General features: G+C 50.1%; 2 protein-coding genes across 6 annotated transcripts in view; one reads left to right on the forward strand and one right to left on the reverse strand.

Moving 5' to 3' along the window:
- BOP1 (BOP1 ribosomal biogenesis factor) overlaps positions 1–2,324 on the forward strand; it is an 85,756-nt gene extending 83,432 nt beyond the window's left edge. Inside the window, exons 13-17 of one of the 2 annotated variants that reach the window (XR_015869915.1) lie at positions 892–1,180; positions 1,513–1,597; positions 1,678–1,785; positions 1,872–2,080; positions 2,179–2,324. Coding sequence is in view for 1 of the 2 variants with exons in the window: in XM_088448598.1 (XP_088304724.1) it covers positions 892–1,180; positions 1,513–1,597; positions 1,678–1,785; positions 1,872–2,025 (636 nt within the window). In the remaining variant the exon portion in view is untranslated. Of the gene's footprint in view, positions 1–891; positions 1,181–1,512; positions 1,598–1,677; positions 1,786–1,871 lie in introns of both variants that reach the window. The other variant, XM_088448598.1, reaches the window with a different exon arrangement.
- The window catches only part of MROH1 (maestro heat like repeat family member 1), a 402,469-nt gene that overhangs the window by 37,581 nt on the left and 345,272 nt on the right, over positions 1–19,616 (reverse strand). Inside the window, exon 42 of one of the 4 annotated variants that reach the window (XM_088448597.1) lies at positions 9,410–9,912. The exons of the other annotated variants lie outside the window; for them this stretch is intronic. Within the exon in view, the coding sequence (XP_088304723.1) occupies positions 9,827–9,912 (86 nt within the window). The 3' untranslated portion in view covers positions 9,410–9,826. Of the gene's footprint in view, positions 1–9,409; positions 9,913–19,616 lie in introns of those variants that run through there. 4 annotated transcript variants of the gene reach the window in all.

The following is a 19,616-nucleotide window of genomic DNA, read 5'->3' on the forward strand; positions in this document are numbered from 1 at the left end:
CGGTGGCAATGCCATGTGCTGCCATCACGGTAACTGGCAGTAATGATAGTCTGATTGGGGCAACCTCGTGTCTCCTCTCCCTCAGGCAGTGAAGCAGGTGACCTGGCAGTAATGATAGTGTGTAACCCCGTGCCTCCTCTCCCTCAGGCAGTGAAGCAGGTGACCTGGCAGTAATGATAGTGTGTAACCCCGTGCCTCCTCTCCCTCAGGCAGTGAAGCAGGTGACCTGGCAGTAATGATAGTGTGTAACCCCGTGCCTCCTCTCCCTCAGGCAGTGAAGCAGGTGACCTGGCAGTAATGATAGTGTGTAACCCCGTGCCTCCTCTCCCTCAGGCAGTGAAGCAGGTGACCTGGCAGTAATGATAGTGTGTAACCCCGTGCCTCCTCTCCCTCAGGCAGTGAAGCAGGTGACCTGGCAGTAATGATAGTGTGTAACCCCGTGCCTCCTCTCCCTCAGGCAGTGAAGCAGGTGACCTGGCAGTAATGATAGTGTGTAACCCCGTGCCTCCTCTCCCTCAGGCAGTGAAGCAGGTGACCTGGCAGTAATGATAGTGTGTAACCCCGTGCCTCCTCTCCCTCAGGCAGTGAAGCAGGTGACCTGGCAGTAATGATAGTGTGTAACCCCGTGCCTCCTCTCCCTCAGGCAGTGAAGCAGGTGACCTGGCAGTAATGATAGTGTGTAACCCCGTGCCTCCTCTCCCTCAGGCAGTGAAGCAGGTGACCTGGCAGTAATGATAGTGTGTAACCCCGTGCCTCCTCTCCCTCAGGCAGTGAAGCAGGTGACCTGGCAGTAATGATAGTGTGTAACCCCGTGCCTCCTCTCCCTCAGGCAGTGAAGCAGGTGACCTGGCAGTAATGATAGTGTGTAACCCCGTGCCTCCTCTCCCTCAGGCAGTGAAGCAGGTGACCTGGCACGGCCGAGGTGACTATTTTGCAGTGGTTCTCCCAGATAATGGAAGCTCGCAGGTCCTCATACACCAGCTCAGCCAGAGGCGAAGTCAGAACCCCTTCCGCAAAAACAAAGGACAAGTCCAGCAGGTCCTGTTCCACCCAACTCGCCCTTTCTTCTTTGTGGCCACCCAGCGATATATCCGGGTCTACAATCTGCTCAAACAGGAGCTTTCCAAGAAGCTGCTCGCCAACTGCAAGTGGATCTCCAGCATCGCAGTGCACCCTGCAGGTGAGGGGCAGGAACTAAAGCGAGCGCCCCGCCTACTGGGCAGTATTCCCCCAGGGGAAGGGTAGTCTATGCATTATATGGGATGGGAGGTGTATATACATAAAGATATAAACTTATAATGAGGAACCGTATTATTATTGAAGTTCTCATGCTGACGGCCTTTTCCGGGGGCTAGGAATAGTGTTGCAGTACGTGCGGTCCCAGATCCTGGGCTACCACTAGGAGGTATGATAACTGCCCCTTCGGGTCTCTGAATGGAGAGACCCTTATAGGTGAGGGCCAGACCTGCACCATACACCTGCTCTTGGTCACCCCGGCCCATTCTCTTCCAGGTGACAATCTGATCTGCGGAAGTTATGACTCCAAGCTGGCCTGGTTTGATATGGATCTATCCACAAAGCCTTACAAAGTGCTCAGGTAAGAAGCGTCACCTATTCACCTGGTCAGGGATCGCCTGGCAGGGGCATCGGGTTCATTGGTTTGTCATCGTCTTACAGACACCACAAGAAAGCTCTGAGGGCAGTGTCCTTCCACAGACAGTACCCGCTGTTTGCCTCCGCCTCAGATGATGGCAGCGTGATAGTTTGCCATGGCATGGTCTACAAGTAAGTGACCACTCTTCATGGCCTGTGTTCCGCCTGTACATGTATGTCCCTAACCTGTGTTTCTAACCTGTCCTTTTACCGTGCAGCGACCTTCTGCAGAACCCTCTCATTGTTCCAGTCAAAGTTCTCCGAGGCCACGAGATTACCCGAGACCTGGGCGTCCTGGATGTCGTCTTTCACCCCACTCAGCCTTGGGTCTTCTCTTCTGGAGCCGACGCTACCGTCAGATTGTTCACATAACGCGGATCACTGCCCGCCTCCCGCGTCTGAACGCAGCTTCCCAAATCTTGGTGAAGTACGTCATCACTTCCTGATAGTGCAGCGTTGGAACCAGCGTTGGCATTTTCCTAATGGTCTATGACATGTCTAACTTCCCTATGTTTTATATGGCAGAGAGAACACACTGGGATTTGTAGTACAACGCCTGCAAAGCCTCATGCTGTACGAACCTGGTATAAGGCCATAACTCTGTATATATTCATGTTGGGTCAGAGACGTTTATAATAAAAGTACCTGGAACCGGCTGTCTGTTATCTGAGTGACTCAAACCATGGACACAGTAAGTGGGACGGGAGATGGGTGCTGGGATGTCGGGGTTACAGAACGGCAGGGTGGTCCCCAGAAGACTGTACAGGTGATGAGAGATCCTCGACTATACACAGAGAGGCTGGAGCTCAGGATGGCTCTGCAGAGGGAAAGAGTCAGAACCAGAGGTTCCTAAACACGCTCCCCAACAGCTCAGGTGTTAGAGATCTCCATGGATGAGCACAGGTGGGTAAATCAAATTGAGGTAATAATTAACTCACCTGTGCTCAGCCATGGCTCTCTCTCTCACACCTGTGCTCAGCCATGGCTCTCTCTCTCTCACCTGTGCTCAGCCATGGCTCTCTCTCTCTCACCTGTGCTCAGCCATGGCTCTCTCTCTCTCACCTGTGCTCAGCCATGGCTCTCTCTCTCTCACCTGTGCTCAGCCATGGCTCTCTCTCACACCTGTGCTCAGCCATGGCTCTCTCTCACACCTGTGCTCAGCCATGGCTCTCTCTCTCTCACCTGCGCTCGGCCATGGCTCTCTCTCTCTCTCACCTGCGCTCGGCCATGGCTCTCTCTCTCACCTGCGCTCGGCCATGGCTCTCTCTCTCTCACCTGCGCTCGGCCCTGGCTCTCTCTCTCACCCCTGCGTTCGGCCCTGGCTCTCTCTCTCTCTCACCCCTGCGCTCGGCCCTGGCTCTCTCTCACACCTGCGCTCGGCCATGGCTCTCTCTCACACCTGCGCTCGGCCATGGCTCTCTCTCTCTCTCACCTGCGCTCGGCCATGGCTCTCTCTCTCTCTCACCTGCGCTCGGCCATGGCTCTCTCTCTCTCTCACCTGTGCTCGGCCCTGGCTCTCTCTCACACCTGACCTGTTGGGGAGCCTTGAGGACCACGTTTGGGAACCTCTTGTTATATACGATAGGTGTTCTGGGGTACATTATATACTATAGGTGGGCAATAGAAAGTGGGCCGGGGCTGGTAAAAGCAAGTGATGTATAATACACATAAACAATATTAGTTTATTGTGTAGGCTACTTGGCATTCAGTGTTGTGTGGTGTAGAGAGGGGGAGGAGAGCTCCCCTATAACTGCGTCGGTGCCTATTCACCATCTTCTTACCTGTGGAATTACCAGCGGCAAACGATCTCGATGACTCTACAGATCTACAGGAGTTTGCTCCTTTTTGGGATGTTGCTGTTAAACGTAAGCCGGCCGCTATCAGTGTTTCTTCCTCAGGGTCCATCGGGCTCCACAGGGAGACAATGGGGTGTAGGTGGTACTTGGAGGACTGGACACCAACAGCAAAGCTTTTTTCTATCCCAGGATGCTCCGGTCCTTCCCCCTATACCCTGCCCACAGCCTGAAGGCAACTCAGTTTTGTTGGTGTCTGGCGGGAGCTGGATCAGTTATACAGTGGAGCTGCTTTATTTTAAGTTTTTTCAGTTTTGAGTATAGAGCAGCAGCGCTAGACAGTCCTCTGACGTCACACCTCTGTGGTACCGCAACTCCAGCCATCGGTCAGGTACTCTTGGCGGGGCTCCGGGGGAACCTAACTAGCAGGGCTCCTCTGACCCCAGACTGCAGACGGGACTTAAGGGGACGTCTATGCGCAGTCTTACCTCCGGTCTCAGGAGATAGAACGGAGCTGCTGATGTGGACACTGGTTCGTCCGGGACTCCACTAGACCACCAGGGCATAACCTATACTGGCGCAGGGGACGGTTAAGGCCAGGGACCCGGTGGTTGATGTCAGCATAGGGGTAGAAGGCACACTCCCTGCGGCCCCTCCACCGGCTGGGGGTGCGGCCCTCTCCCTGGGGGTTTCCATGGTGGGAGGCCGACTTCATCAATTTGCCCAGTTCTGGCGTCAGATCACCACAGACGCCTGGGTAAAAGTGGTCTCCCACGGATACACGTGCTCTCATTCCTGAGGCATCATCAGTGCTCTTGCACAGGACCTCCATCGGACCCAAGCAAAGCCCTGCTCCTCCAGATGGCCATTCAGTCCTTGCTGCTCTCGGCTATAATAATTCCAGTCCCCTTATGACAGCGAGAGACGGGTTATTATTACACCCTTTTCTTGGTTCAGAAGCCCAACGGATCTCATTGGCCTATCCTCAAATCTCTGAACAAGTTTATCGGTGCCCAGGTGTCGCATGGAAACCCTACGCTCTAGCGTCCTGGCTATTGAGCCTGGGGACTTTATGGTGTCTCTGTACATTCAGGACGCTTACCTACATGGAAAGAAAATGGATCTCAGACTGCACACTCTGGACAAATATATATTTATTTATATTTCTACTTCAGGGTCCACAGGGTGACCTTGGGGTATAGCTGGATCCTCGGGCACCACGGAGTTGAAGCTTTTAGCTGCTCCCAGGATGCACTTGGGTCCATCCTCCTCTATACCCCGCCCCCGAGCACCTTAGTTTAAGCTGGTGCCCGGCCAGCTTGGCTCTTGAGACATCCCTCCTAAGGTCTAAAGGGTTTTCTAGCTCTGTGGCCCAGAACCTGCTCAGAGCGTCTAAACTGGCCTTTGCCAGGATTTATCACCAGGTGTGGCATACATATTTCCAGTGGTGTGCTACTAGACACTATGACCCTCAGGGTTTTAGGGTTACTAGCATCTTTGCCTTTCTTCAAGCTGGACTGGATTTTGGATTCCACCTAGCCTCTCTGAAAGTGCACGTCTCTGCTCTGTCCATCTGGTTCCAGCACATAATTGCTCCTCTCCCTTTTGTCAGTGGTTTTCCACGCACTTTATTGAATCCAGGGGTTCAAATGCAGGTTCCTAGATGTCAAGGGGCTCACTGCGAAGACTTTTTCTTCTGGCAATGTCATCTGCCCTTAGGGTATTGGATTTAGGGAGGCTCTCCTGTCGCTCCCCATTTCTGATCTTTCATCCGGTCAAGGCTGTTCCTCGAATGTGCCCTGGCTTCCTTCCCAAGGCGGTCTTTCGTTTCCACCTTAATGGGGAAATTGTGGTTCCAGCCTTTCAATCACCATACCTCTCGGCAGGTGAGGCCTCTTTGGATGTGGTCTGTGATCTCAAGATCCACATGGGCCGTACTAGTTAAATCAGGAAATGGGACTCCCCCTCTGTACTATATAGATTCCAGAAGAAGGGATGGCTAGCTAACTAACATTCATGCAAAGCCATTTGACCAGAGTCTATCTCACAGATTTACACGCAGACTGGCCTTTCTGTGCTGGCTACAGTATCTGCTCCATTCTACTCGCTCTGTGGGTCCCTCGTGGGCAACCCGCTGTGGCGCGCCAGCCGAACAACTATGCAAGGTGGCCATGATGTCTTCTGTCCACAACTTTCTTAAGTTCTATGCCTTTGATACATTTGCCTCTCAGGATGCTTCCTTTTGGTGCCAGGTTCTCCTCTCAGCTCAGGAGCATCCCCGCCCTTGAACAATGGCTTTGTCTCCTTGTGGAGTTTTATGGAAGAAGAAAAGGAAAGTTGTGGGCAGGGTATAGGGGGAAGGACTGGAGTATCCTGGGTTAGAAGAAAAGCTTTGCTGTTGGTATCTGGTCCTCTATGTACCACCTACACCCCATTGTCTCCCTGGGGACTTTGCATATGAATAAGGAGAGTTAGGGTAAAACTTACCCTTATTAATTCTTTCTACAGACTTGTAGACACCTGTGCGATTTTATAGTGTCATCACTCTCCGTGCGCACTTGCAGCAGCTCTGTCACACAAGATGTGTTTGAGCTTGGTTCTATATAAATGTAATTACACCTTTCTTTCCAGCCAGTGATCATAATGTAATGCCCCAGTGTAAGAACCTTATTACTGCTCCATTCTGGCTACTGAGATGCACCCATTACACAGGACCCGTACCCGAGCATGCTTGGTTCTGGTGAATGTGCAGTGCCAAAAAATGGATGATACTCGCTTTGATTGCGCACCACTCTGCCTGTTCCTTGGAAAGCCAGAATCTGTCCAGTCGCCTGTTTATTCCCAGCTGCGATGTGTGATATAAGCTAGAAACCCAATGTCAGAGGCTTTTTTCAGTCTATTTCATTTGTAATAAGCCGTAAATGGACGACTACACTCTGCTCAACGTCAGAAGATTAGGACATTCTTGGAACTAGACCAACCTCCATGCCATCGCCTTGCCAAGCTGCGCTACATTGGAACATTCACGGGACTAGAATGATACCTAGTGATGATTTAATTTGCCCGGTAATTGTCTCCCAGAAAAGGGGGAAGAGCATACATGGCCTAAACCCATGGTGGACATTCTGGCTGGTGTACAGTTCCTGAATGACTATATAACATGCAATGAATCTACAACAGTGGTTCTCAAACTCGGTCCTCAGGACTCCACACAGGTCACCCAGCAGGTGCACAGGTGTAATCATTACTCACTGACACATTTTAAGAGATCCACAGCCAGAGCTAATTATTTCACTTGTGATTCTTTGAGGAGACCAGGAAAACATGAACTGGTTGGAGCCCTGAGGACCGAGTTTGAGAACCTAGGATCTACCCTAATTCATACTTGACCTGCAAGTGCAGAGACCCATCACTCCCTACTGTGCAGGGATTCAGAGATCCATCCACAGCTGGAATCACCTTTGTTCTTGCACAACTCACCAACCAGCCTGTCTCTCCTGGTTGCTGTAACCAGGGGTGCTGTTACCACTGATGTGGTAAGAATACTTCAGGAGACCATCAGACGGAACGAGTTGGGTATGGTACAAGAACCAAGAGCCCGCCCTCTTGTACAGAACCTGACTCGTTCCGTGAGCCCGCTCTCTCGTACAGAACCAGACTCGTTCCATGAGCCCGCCCTCTGGAATCCTGTCTCTGAGATGGGTTCTAGCTACAAGTCCACATCACATCTGCAGCATGAAGTGTTTGTTAGATACTAGGAGGGAGGAAATGTATAAAGGGAACACGATGGCAGGAGCTTCCCAGTATTCCCACCACAGCCAACTTGTTGCATCAGAGGGGTCTCTCAGGACTGGGGTCCCTGATTTTCCCCCCCTCAGTTGGTGAGACACAGAGAGAAGACTGCAGCAATGAGGCTACCATAAAAGGATGGAACAGCTAGCTCCTGTGTTACCTGGCCCAGGGGAACGTACTCCCATGGTCCTCCATTCTCATCTTAGGATACACACATCCACCATTCACTACTTCCCAGTGCTGTACACGCAGAGGCCTTGGAGGCTGACAGGTCTCGCTGTATGGATTATACAAATGTGCAGCATCTGGAAGGAGTGTTGGCTGCTTGGAGTCCCAGGAGGTGCAGTGACGCTTACAGACCCCCTATTAGGGTGACCCTGGAGAGTGTTGCCTGGTATCTGCCTCGGAAGTTGTCACGACACCGTGCCCAGCTTGCGCTCAGATGCGCCAACCTGACGAAGCTGGATGGTTGTGACGTGGGTTTTACTTAAGCTGCCACCACGAATAGTATTAAAATAGCGCTCTTACGTTCGCCAGACACATAAATCTCACAGTGATTACACAGATATAGCATGGGCCTCTCCAGGCCGGGAATTCATTAGAGCACAGAGATAACGCTGATAAAGTTTTAGTATTTATTGAGAAAATATCTCCAGGGTTAAATTACAAGAAAAATAGGGAAATAAACAAGACCTATATATATATATTAATAATAAATGCACAGATTGGAGTACAGATAAGTAAAGATTAGAAAGTCAGAATCCTAAAGTATCTTACGCTGAGATCTTAGAGAATCTGTGTGGAAGGAGACCACCATAGACTGACATGGGGGGCACTTCCTCGCTCTCAGCTATCCCTAGAAGTGAACACCTAGCAGTGTGGAATGCTGAGCATTATAGTTCCATGACTTGCTCATGCCCCAGCAGCCCCCACCCTTTCAGGCTCCAAAATACTGGTCTTTGTTCTCCCAGGGCCTGTGTAGATACAAATTAGCACAGCTACAAGACCCAAACCTCAGATAACACTCTTGGCTTTGAAGGTATTTTATTGCAGGAATCCTGCTAATGTAAGGTGCTACAAACGACCCTCATGCTGTATTCGAGCAGGGCCACCTGGAGTGAGAGCAGACGTTATGTCCATGAAGCTTGTTTTCAAAGGCTAGTTGTCACGTGGCCATTTGCTCTGATTAGCTAAGGCAATCCTATTTTGACATACTGTATCCATTCATGGCAAGCAGCCATTCCTGAAATATATACTTTAGAGGAATTACAATAATACACACACTTTATACAGAGCACCCAAACTACGTACAGTCATGACACGGGCTTTTGATGAATCGCCGTAACCCATGGCGATGGTCACAGAAATATAGACCCTTTAGAGCAGGAGCGCTGGATGCTCCATGAGCCCGCCATCTCGTACAGAACTCGACTCGTTCCATGAGCCCTTGTGACGTATAGACCCTTTAGGGCAGGAGCGCTGGAGGTTACTCTGAGCCAAATACTTAAAGATAAAATATTGCAGCCCGGAGATTTGGGGGCCTGGCTCTGTGCCCCTAATGATGAATTAGTATCTGGGGCAGCCAGTGTTACAGAGGTGCCCAGGTGTACCCGTATGTTGTGACTAAATGGTGGCTACACAGGTACCTGAGCCAGGGACAGAGCAAGGTTGGTTTTTGTTTGTATAGAGCAGAGGTTCCCAAACGTAGTCCTCAGGGCTCCCCAACAGTCCAGGTTTTAAAGATATCCATGGCTGAGCACAGGTGACTTAATTATTACCTCAGTCAAGTTGATTTACCCACCTGTGCTCAACCATGGATATCTCTAACACCTGGACTGTTGGGGAACCTCCAATATATATCCTGATTAGCTAAAGGAACAGGCCAGGTTATCAAGCTTTGCTGTTCTCAGCCTATTACACTTTTGTGACCTGTTATGCAGCTAAGTTGTAGTGAAAATACACCCAATATAATGACCCTGACATGCTATCATTATGGGCTGGACACAAGCCAGGATTACAGGCTACACAAAAACTCTGATTGAATTAGTGAAGTTTCCGGGAAACATGGACGCACAATCCTGCTTTGACGTTTCCCGACTGTGAACGCACAATCCTGCTGTGACGTTTGTATACAGAACGAAATACAAAATAAAACTAAACACACAAAAAAGTTCTGAAAAATAATTTTAATGTGTTGAAGCTGACCCCAAAAGCAATAGAAAATATCCCCATTAACTTCATATATACATATAATCTGTATATAGCCAAATATTCACTCCCCAACACCACCGAGGATTCGCTCTATATAAATTATGAAAAGTGGCCAAAAGCAGCTGCGATACTTAAGCGTGACCCATCCCTGAGAATCCAGACCATGAGCTGCAGGATCTGAGACTGTTCATGGGAAATGTCATTATTCCATCCAAATGACCAGCATGGAGATCATTTTCTTGCCAAGAAACATTTGGGGAATCCGGCTATAGTGTCACATAGTACCGTTATCCTGGAAGCACGATTCTGACGCAGACGGGACAGGATATCACCAGGAGCCGACGTCACAGTCTTACTACCCCCACTCAGGGCAGAAACTAAACAAACTTCACTAAGAGACCCATGGTCTCCGAAGCCTTAATGCGCACACATGGGACGGGGTCCTTCAACAAGATGATGAGGGCTGGAGAGAGAAAACCACAAAACAGAACAAACTCTTACACATGACCAGAGATGAGCATTAACCAATGTGACTTAGTTACAGTGCATCCGGAAAGTATTCACAGCGCTTCACCTTTTTCCACATTTTGTTATGTTATTAATTTTTGTGCTCAAAATTCTACACACAATATCCCATAATGACAACATGTAAAAAGGTTTTTTGAGATTTTTGCAAATTTAATTTAAAAAAACAAAACTAAGAAATCACATGTAGATAAGTATTCACGGCCTTTGCCATGAAGCTCAAAATTGAGCTCAGGTGCATCCTGTTTCCACTGATCATCCTTGAGATGTTCCTACAGCTCAATTGGAGTCCACCTGTGGTAAATTCAGTTGATTGGACATGATTTTGAAAGGCATACACCTGTCTATATAAGGTCACACACTTGACAGTGCATGTCAGGGCACAAACCAAGCATGAAGTCCAAGGAATTGTCTGTAGACCCCCGAGAGACAATTGTCTCGAGGCACAAATCTGGGGAAGGGTACAGAAAAATATCTGCTGCTTTGAAGGTCCCAATGAGCACTGTGGCCTCCATCATCCGTAAATGGAAGAAGTTCGGAACCACCATGACTCATCCTAGTGTTGACCGGCCGTCTAAACTGAGCGATCGGGGGGAGAAGGGAAATAGTCAGAGTGACCATCGGGTTCTTGGTCACCTCCCTGTCAGAGCTACAGTATTCCTCTGTGGAGAGAGGAGAACCTTCCAGAAGGACAACCATCTCTGCAGCAATCCACCTATCTGGCCTGTATTGTAGTGTGGCCAGACAGAAGTCACTCCTTAGTAAAAAGCACATGGCAGCCCGCCTGGAGTTTGCCAAAATGCACCTGAAGGACTCTCAGACCACGATGAGACAAAGATTGAACTCTTTGGTGTGAATGCCAGGCGTTATGTTTGGAGAAAACCAGGCACCGCTCATCACCAGGCCAATACCATCCTTACAGTGAAGCGTGGTGGCAGCATCATGCTGTGGGGATGTTTTTCAGCAGCAGGAACTGGGAGACTAGTCAGGATAGAGGGAAAGATGAATGCAGCAATGTACAGAGGCTTCCTGGATGAAAACCGGCTCCAGAGCGCTCTTGACCTCAGACTGGGGCGACGATTCATCTTTCAGCAGGACAACGACCCTAAGCACACAGCCCAGATATCACAGGAGTGGCTTCAGGAGAACTCAGTGAATGTCCTTGAGTGGCCCAGCCAGAGCCCAGACTTGAATCCGATTGAACATCTCTGGAGAGATCTGAAAATGTCTGTGCACCGACGCTTCCCATCCAACCTGATGGAGTTTGAGAGGTGCTGCAAAGAGGAATGGGCGAAACTGCCCAATGATAGGTGTGCCAAGCTAGTGTATTCAAAAAGTCTTGAGGCTGTAATTGCTGCCAAAGGTGCATCAACAAAGTATTGAGCAAAGGCTGTGACTACTTATGTACATGTCATTTCTTAGTTTGTTTTTTTTATTACATTTGCAAAAATCTCCCAAAAACCTTTGTACACGTTGTCATTATGGGGTATTGTGTGTAGAATTTTGAGGACAAAAATGAATTTATTCCATTTTGGAATAAGGCTGTAACATAACAAAATGTGGGAAAAGTGAAGCGCTGTGAATACTTTTCGGATGCACTGTATAAGGTGCCACAAAGACACGCCCGAGTATACCTCCAGAAAACGGTTTCATTTACTTATCTGGAACATTATATAAGTAGTGATACGACATCAGCATATAGAAAGGACAGAACAGCAGAACAATAGTGTAGTAATAAAACAATGAGTCTAATACTGAGGAACATGTCACAACGCTACACAAGGCCGCACACAATACGGTAGTTGGAGCATAAGGAATCCCTCAGGAGAGGCGGCGGGGTAGGGACGCTATGTAAAGTGTAAGCTCTGTGGCTTAGAGGGCGTTGGAAAAAGCTCAGACTAGTATGTGTCAGTGAGTCAGGAATACGGAATATAAATGGGGGGAGAGAACATCAAGTGTCAAACAACCCAAAAGCCAACGTTTCTCTGTCCAGCGCGGACTCCAATCCTTTCTCTATACATGGATCAGTATCTCCTGGAACGTAGGGACTGTAGCGGGTCTATTCCCTCTCTACGTATGTAGCAGCGCTAATCACAAACAGAAGCCTTTCACATCCCAAACAGGACCTACTACGGGGAGAGGCGACATACTGTAGAGTAATTATATAAATTAGTAAGAGAAAAGTCCCTAACCGGGCAGAGAACCCCAGAGGCCATGACACCTGCGATAAGCGTGGAATTGCGTCTTGCCCTTCAAAAGGTATCGGTGTGCGGAGTGACCGGTTTTATGGATAAGATGAGACACCTTCTCCTGGTAGTGGCTAGAAGACCGTCTCCCACGCCAGTCATTCCTGGAGCAGGTGTCACAAGACAATTATTGGCGCATTCCACCACAAATCTGCAACTGGTCAATGACGCTGGTTAGATACAGCATTATGCGGAGGAGAGACTGATCTATAGCTCTGCCAGTCCCGGTAATGCATACCCGCTGGTGTTCTATTACTCAACAATAACTGGTGTCCTAGAGGACTTCCAACTAAACATCCAATGATGTAATCGCGTGATGGGGTACGCTGCCGCCCCATGCTGGATGGTCAGGGGACAGAAATAAAATACATAGCTTTATGGTCATTGAGACCACATTTGTGCTGACCACGAGTGAACCAGAACACGGATCTCGGGAGAGTCTTAAGAAGCCTGTGATCAGAGGGCGGTGTCCCCATGGGATCAGAGGGCGGTGTCCCCATGTGGAGGATGACCCTGGCTGCACCAACGCAAAATCCCCAATAGGACTGCTGACTGGAAAATACAGAACATACCCCACCGTGACACCGCGCAGCATACCCCACCGTGACACCGAGCAGCATAACCCCACCGTGACACCGAGCAGCATAACCCCACCGTGACACCGAGCAGCATAACCCCACCGTGACACCGCCCAGCATAACCCCACCGTGACACCGCCCAGCATACCCCTCCATGTCACCGCACAGCATACCCCACCGTGACACCGCAGCATATGCCACCATGACACCGCACAACATACCCCACCATCCGGCCATGGGAGGCAAATCACCACGGTAATGGCCATACCATCTGGGAGTAGGTCAGGGGCATTGTCTGTGGTCTACTGGAGGGTAATGGGATTCCTTCTTAGGTTTGAGGATGAGTGGCGGTATAAGATTACATAAAGAGGGTCCCTCCTATCCGTCCTTTAATGAGTGTCCAGTATAGTAGGGGCAATACCCAGATGTAGAAGTGTGAAGGTTTCCACAGGAAAACAGTTTGGAACCTTATCTGAGTCAAATAGTGTTCATCACTTACACTGCTGCACCTCTCCCCTATATACCTGTCCCCATCACTAACACTGCTGCACCTCTCCCCTATATACCTGTCCCCATCGCTGCCCCTCTCCCCTATATACCTGTCCCCATCACTAACACTGCTGCACCTCTCCCCTATATACCTGTCCCCATCACTAAAACTGCTGCACCTCTCCCCTATATACCTGTCCCCATCGCTGACACTGCTGCACCTCTCCCCTATATAACTGCCCCCATCGCAGACACTGCTGCCCCTCTCCCCTATATACCTATCCCCATCGCTGCCCCTCTCCCCTATATACCTGTCCCCATCGCTGCCCCTCTCCCCTATATACCTGTCCCCATCACTGACACTGCTGCTCCTCTCCCCTATACACCTGTCCCCATCACTGACACTGCTGCTCCTCTCCCCTATACACCTGTCCCCATCACTGACACTGCTGCTCCTCTCCCCTATACACCTGTCCCCATCACTGACACTGCTGCACCTCTCCCCTATATACCTGTCCCCATCGCTGACACTGCTGCACCTCTCCCCTATATAACTGCCCCCATCGCAGACATTGCTGCCCCTCTCCCCTATATACCTATCCCCATCGCTGACACTGCTGCCCCTTTCCCCTATATACCTGCCCCCATCGCTGCCCCTATATACCTGTCCCCATCACTGACCCTGCTGTACTCTCCCCTATATAACTGTCCCCATCACTGACACTGCTGCACCTCTCCCCTATATACCTGTCCCCATCACTGACACTGCTGCACCTCTCCCCTATATAACTGTCCCCATCACTGACACTGCTGCCCCTCTTCCCTATATACCTATCCCCATCAATTACACTGCTGCACCTCTCCCCTGTATACCAGTCCCCATCACTGACACTGCTGCACCTCTCCCCTATATACCTGTCCCCATCACTAAAACTGCTGCACCTCTCCCCTATATACCTGTCCCCATCACTGACACTGCTGCACCTCTCCCCTATATACCTGTCCCCATCACTGACACTGCTGCCCCTCTCCCCTATATACCTATCCCCATCACTTACACTGCTGCACCTCTCCCCTGTATACCTGTCCCCATCACTAACACTGCTGCACCTCTCCCCTATATACCTGTCCCCATCACTGACACTGCTGCACCTCTCCCCTATATACCAGTCTCCATCACTGACACTGCTGCACCTCTCCCCTATATACCTGTCCCCATCACTGACACTGCTGCCCCTCTCCCCTATATACCTGTCCCCATCATTGACACTGCTGCACCTCTCCCCTATATACCTGTCCCCATCACTGACACTGCTGCACCTCTCCCCTATATACCTGTCCCCATCACTGCCACTGCTGCTCCTCTCCCCTATATACCTGTCCCCATCACTAAAACTGCTGCACCTCTCCCCTATATACCTGCCCCCATCACTGACACTGCTGCACCTCTCTCCTATACACCTGTCCCCATCACTGACACTGCTGCACCTCTCCCCTATACACCTGTCCCCATCACTGACACTGCTGCACCTCTCCCCTATATACCAGTCTCCATCACTGACACTGCTGCACCTCTCCCCTATACACCTGTCCCCATCACTGACACTGCTGCTCCTCTCCCCTATACACCTGTCCCCATCACTGACACTGCTGCTCCTCTCCCCTATACACCTGTCCCCATCACTGACACTGCTGCTCCTCTCCCCTATACACCTGTCCCCATCACTGACACTGCTGCACCTCTCCCCTATATACCTGTCCCCATCGCTGACACTGCTGCACCTCTCCCCTATATAACTGCCCCCATCGCAGACACTGCTGCCCCTCTCCCCTATATACCTATCCCCATCGCTGACACTGCTGCCCCTTTCCCCTATATACCTGCCCCCATCGCTGCCCCTGCTGCCCCTATATACCTGTCCCCATCACTGACCCTGCTGTACTCTCCCCTATATAACTGTCCCCATCACTGACACTGCTGCACCTCTCCCCTATATACCTGTCCCCATCACTGACACTGCTGCACCTCTCCCCTATATAACTGTCCCCATCACTGACACTGCTGCCCCTCTTCCCTATATACCTATCCCCATCAATTACACTGCTGCACCTCTCCCCTGTATACCAGTCCCCATCACTGACACTGCTGCACCTCTCCCCTATATACCTGTCCCCATCACTAAAACTGCTGCACCTCTCCCCTATATACCTGTCCCCATCACTGACACTGCTGCACCTCTCCCCTATATACCTGTCCCCATCACTGACACTGCTGCCCCTCTCCCCTATATACCTATCCCCATCACTTACACTGCTGCTCCTCTCCCCTGTATACCTGTCCCCATCACTAACACTGCTGCACCTCTCCCCTATATACCTGTCCCCATCACTGACACTGCTGCACCTCTCCCCTATATACCAGTCTCCATCACTGACACTGCTGCACCTCTCCCCTATATACCTGTCCCCATCACTGACACTGCTGCCCCTCTCCCCTATATACCTGTCCCCATCATTGACACTGCTGCACCTCTCCCCTATATACCTGTCCCCATCACTGACACTGCTGCACCTCTCCCCTATATACCTGTCCCCATCACTGCCACTGCTGCTCCTCTCCCCTATATACCTGTCCCCATCACTAAAACTGCTGCACCTCTCCCCTATATACCTGCCCCCATCACTGACACTGCTGCACCTCTCTCCTATACACCTGTCCCCATCACTGACACTGCTGCACCTCTCCCCTATACACCTGTCCCCATCACTGACACTGCTGCACCTCTCCCCTATATACCAGTCTCCATCACTGACACTGCTGCACCTCTCCCCTATATACCTGTCCCCATCACTGACACTGCTGCCCCTCTCCCCTATATACCTGTCCCCATCATTGACACTGCTGCACCTCTCCCCTATATACCTGTCCCCATCACTGACACTGCTGCTCCTCTCCCCTATACACCTGTCCCCATCACTGACAATACTGCACCTCTCCCCATCACTGACACTGCTGCACCTCTCCCCTATACACCTGTCCCCATCACTGACACTGCTGCACCTCTCCCCTATATACCAGTCCCCATCACTGACACTGCTGCACCTCTCCCCTATATACCTGTCCCCATCACTGACACTGCTGCATCTCTCCCCTATATACCTGTCCCCATCATTGACACTGCTGCACCTCTCCCCTATATACCTGTCCCCATCACTGACACTGCTGCTCCTCTCCCCTATACACCTGTCCCCATCACTGACACTGCTGCTCCTCTCCCCTATACACCTGTCCCCATCACTGACACTGCTGCTCCTCTCCCCTATACACCTGTCCCCATCACTGACACTGCTGCACCTCTCCCCTATATACCTGTCCCCATCACTGACCCTGCTGCACCTCTCCCCTATATAATACTTGTTCCTCCCCAGAAATCTTCTTTCCCCCCGATAGTCTTGTCCTGATGTTTCCCTGACATCTCTCTGTGTATATCACTCCCCCAACCTCTCTGTCCCTGGCAGAAGTCCCAGCTCTACTTCCAGAAGCTGTTTACACGGGACCCTATGGGAAGCATCAGAGATCCGTCTGCCTAATGAGATCACTGTGCTTCCTCCTACCCCCACCATCATTGCGAGGGGTCCCTGGGAAGCTGTAAATCCTGTCCTGGATCCTGCTCAGCTGATCATAGTAATAGAGGAAGCAGACACCGGGGTAATTACCCACTATGTAACCAGACACATCACATAGATGAGAGTCACCGGGGTAATTACCCACTATGTAACCAGACACATCACACGGATGAGAGTCACCGGGGTAATTACACACTATGTAACCAGACACATCACATGGATGAGAGTCACCGGGGTAATAACAAACTATGTAACCAGACACATCACATGGATGAGAGCCCACGGGGTAATTACACACTATGTAACCAGACACATCACATGGATGAGAGCCCACGGGGTAATTACACACTATGTAACCAGACACATCACATGGATGAGAGCCCCCGGGGTAATTACACACTATGTAACCAGACACATCACATAGTGGGTAATTACCCCGGTGACTCTCATCCATGTGATGTGTCTGGTTACATAGTTTGTTATTACCCCGGTGACTCTCATCCATGTGATGTGTCTGGTTACATAGTGTGTAATTACCCCGGTGACTCTCATCCGTGTGATGTGTCTGGTTACATAGTGGGTAATTACCCCGGTGACTCTCATCTATGTGATGTGTCTGGTTACATAGTGGGTAATTACCCCGGTGACTCTCATCTATGTAACCAGACACATCACATAGATGAGAGTCACCGGGGTAATTACCCACTATGTAACCAGACACATCACACGGATGAGAGTCACCGGGGTAATTACACACTATGTAACCAGACACATCACATGGATGAGAGTCACCGGGGTAATAACAAACTATGTAACCAGACACATCACATGGATGAGAGCCCACGGGGTAATTACACACTATGTAACCAGACACATCACATGGATGAGAGCCCACGGGGTAATTACACACTATGTAACCAGACACATCACATGGATGAGAGCCCCCGGGGTAATTACACACTATGTAACCAGACACATCACATAGTGGGTAATTACCCCGGTGACTCTCATCCATGTGATGTGTCTGGTTACATAGTTTGTTATTACCCCGGTGACTCTCATCCATGTGATGTGTCTGGTTACATAGTGTGTAATTACCCCGGTGACTCTCATCCGTGTGATGTGTCTGGTTACATAGTGGGTAATTACCCCGGTGACTCTCATCTATGTGATGTGTCTGGTTACATAGTGGGTAATTACCCCGGTGACTCTCATCTATGTAACCAGACACATCACATAGATGAGAGTCACCGGGGTAATTACCCACTATGTAACCAGACACATCACACGGATGAGAGTCACCGGGGTAATTACACACTATGTAACCAGACACATCACATGGATGAGAGTCACCGGGGTAATAACAAACTATGTAACCAGACACATCACATGGATGAGAGCCCACGGGGTAATTACACACTATGTAACCAGACACATCACATGGATGAGAGCCCACGGGGTAATTACACACTATGTAACCAGACACATCACATGGATGAGAGCCCCCGGGGTAATTACACACTATGTAACCAGACACATCACATAGATGAGAGTCACCGGGGTAATTACCCACTATGTAACCAGACACATCACATAGATGAGAGTCACCGGGGTAATTACCCACTATGTAACCAGACACATCACATGGATGAGAGTCACTGAGCGGTGGAGACACCTGGGTATTTACACACTATGTAACCAGACACATCACATGGATGAGAGTCACTGAGCGGTGGAGACACCGGGGTAATTACCCACTATGTAACCAGACACATCACATGGATGAGAGTCACTGAGTGGTGGAGACACCGGTGTAATTACACACTATGTAACCAGACACATCACATGGATGAGAGTCACTGAGCGGTGGAGACACCGGGGTAATAACACACTATGTAACCAGACACATCACATGGATGAGAGTCACCGGGGTAATTACACACTATGTAACCAGACACATCACATGGATGAGAGTCACCGGGGTAATTACACACTATAACCAGACACATCACATGGATGAGAGTCACCGACCGGTGGAGACACCGGGGTAATTACCCACTATGTAACCAGACACATCACATGGATGAGAGTCACCGAGCGGTGGAGACACCGGGGTAATTACCCACTATGTAACCAGACACATCACATCGATGAGAGTCACCGGGGTAATTACACACTATAACCAGACACATCACATGAATGAGAGTCACTGAGCGGTGGAGACACTGGGGTAATTACACACTATGTAACCAGACACATCACATGGATGAGAGTCACTGAGTGGTGGAGACACCGGGGTAATTACACACTATGTAACCAGACACATCACATGGATGAGAGTCACCGGGGTAATTACCCACTATGTAACCACACACATCACATGGATGAGAGTCACCGGGGTAATTACCCACTATGTAACCAGACACATCACATAGATGAGAGTCACCGGGGTAATTACCCACTATGTAACCAGACACATCACACGGATGAGAGTCACCGGGGTAATTACACACTATGTAACCAGACACATCACACGGATGAGAGTCACCGGGGTAATAACAAACTATGTAACCAGACACATCACATGGATGAGAGCCCCCGGGGTAATTACACACTATGTAACCAGACACATCACATGGATGAGAGCCCACGGGGTAATTACACACTATGTAACCAGACACATCACATGGATGAGAGCCCAC

Source organism: Taudactylus pleione, unplaced genomic scaffold, assembly GCF_031769625.1.
Source record: "Taudactylus pleione unplaced genomic scaffold, aTauple2 ptg000460l, whole genome shotgun sequence".
In the NCBI taxonomy this organism is placed as follows: Eukaryota; Metazoa; Chordata; class Amphibia; order Anura; family Myobatrachidae; genus Taudactylus; species Taudactylus pleione.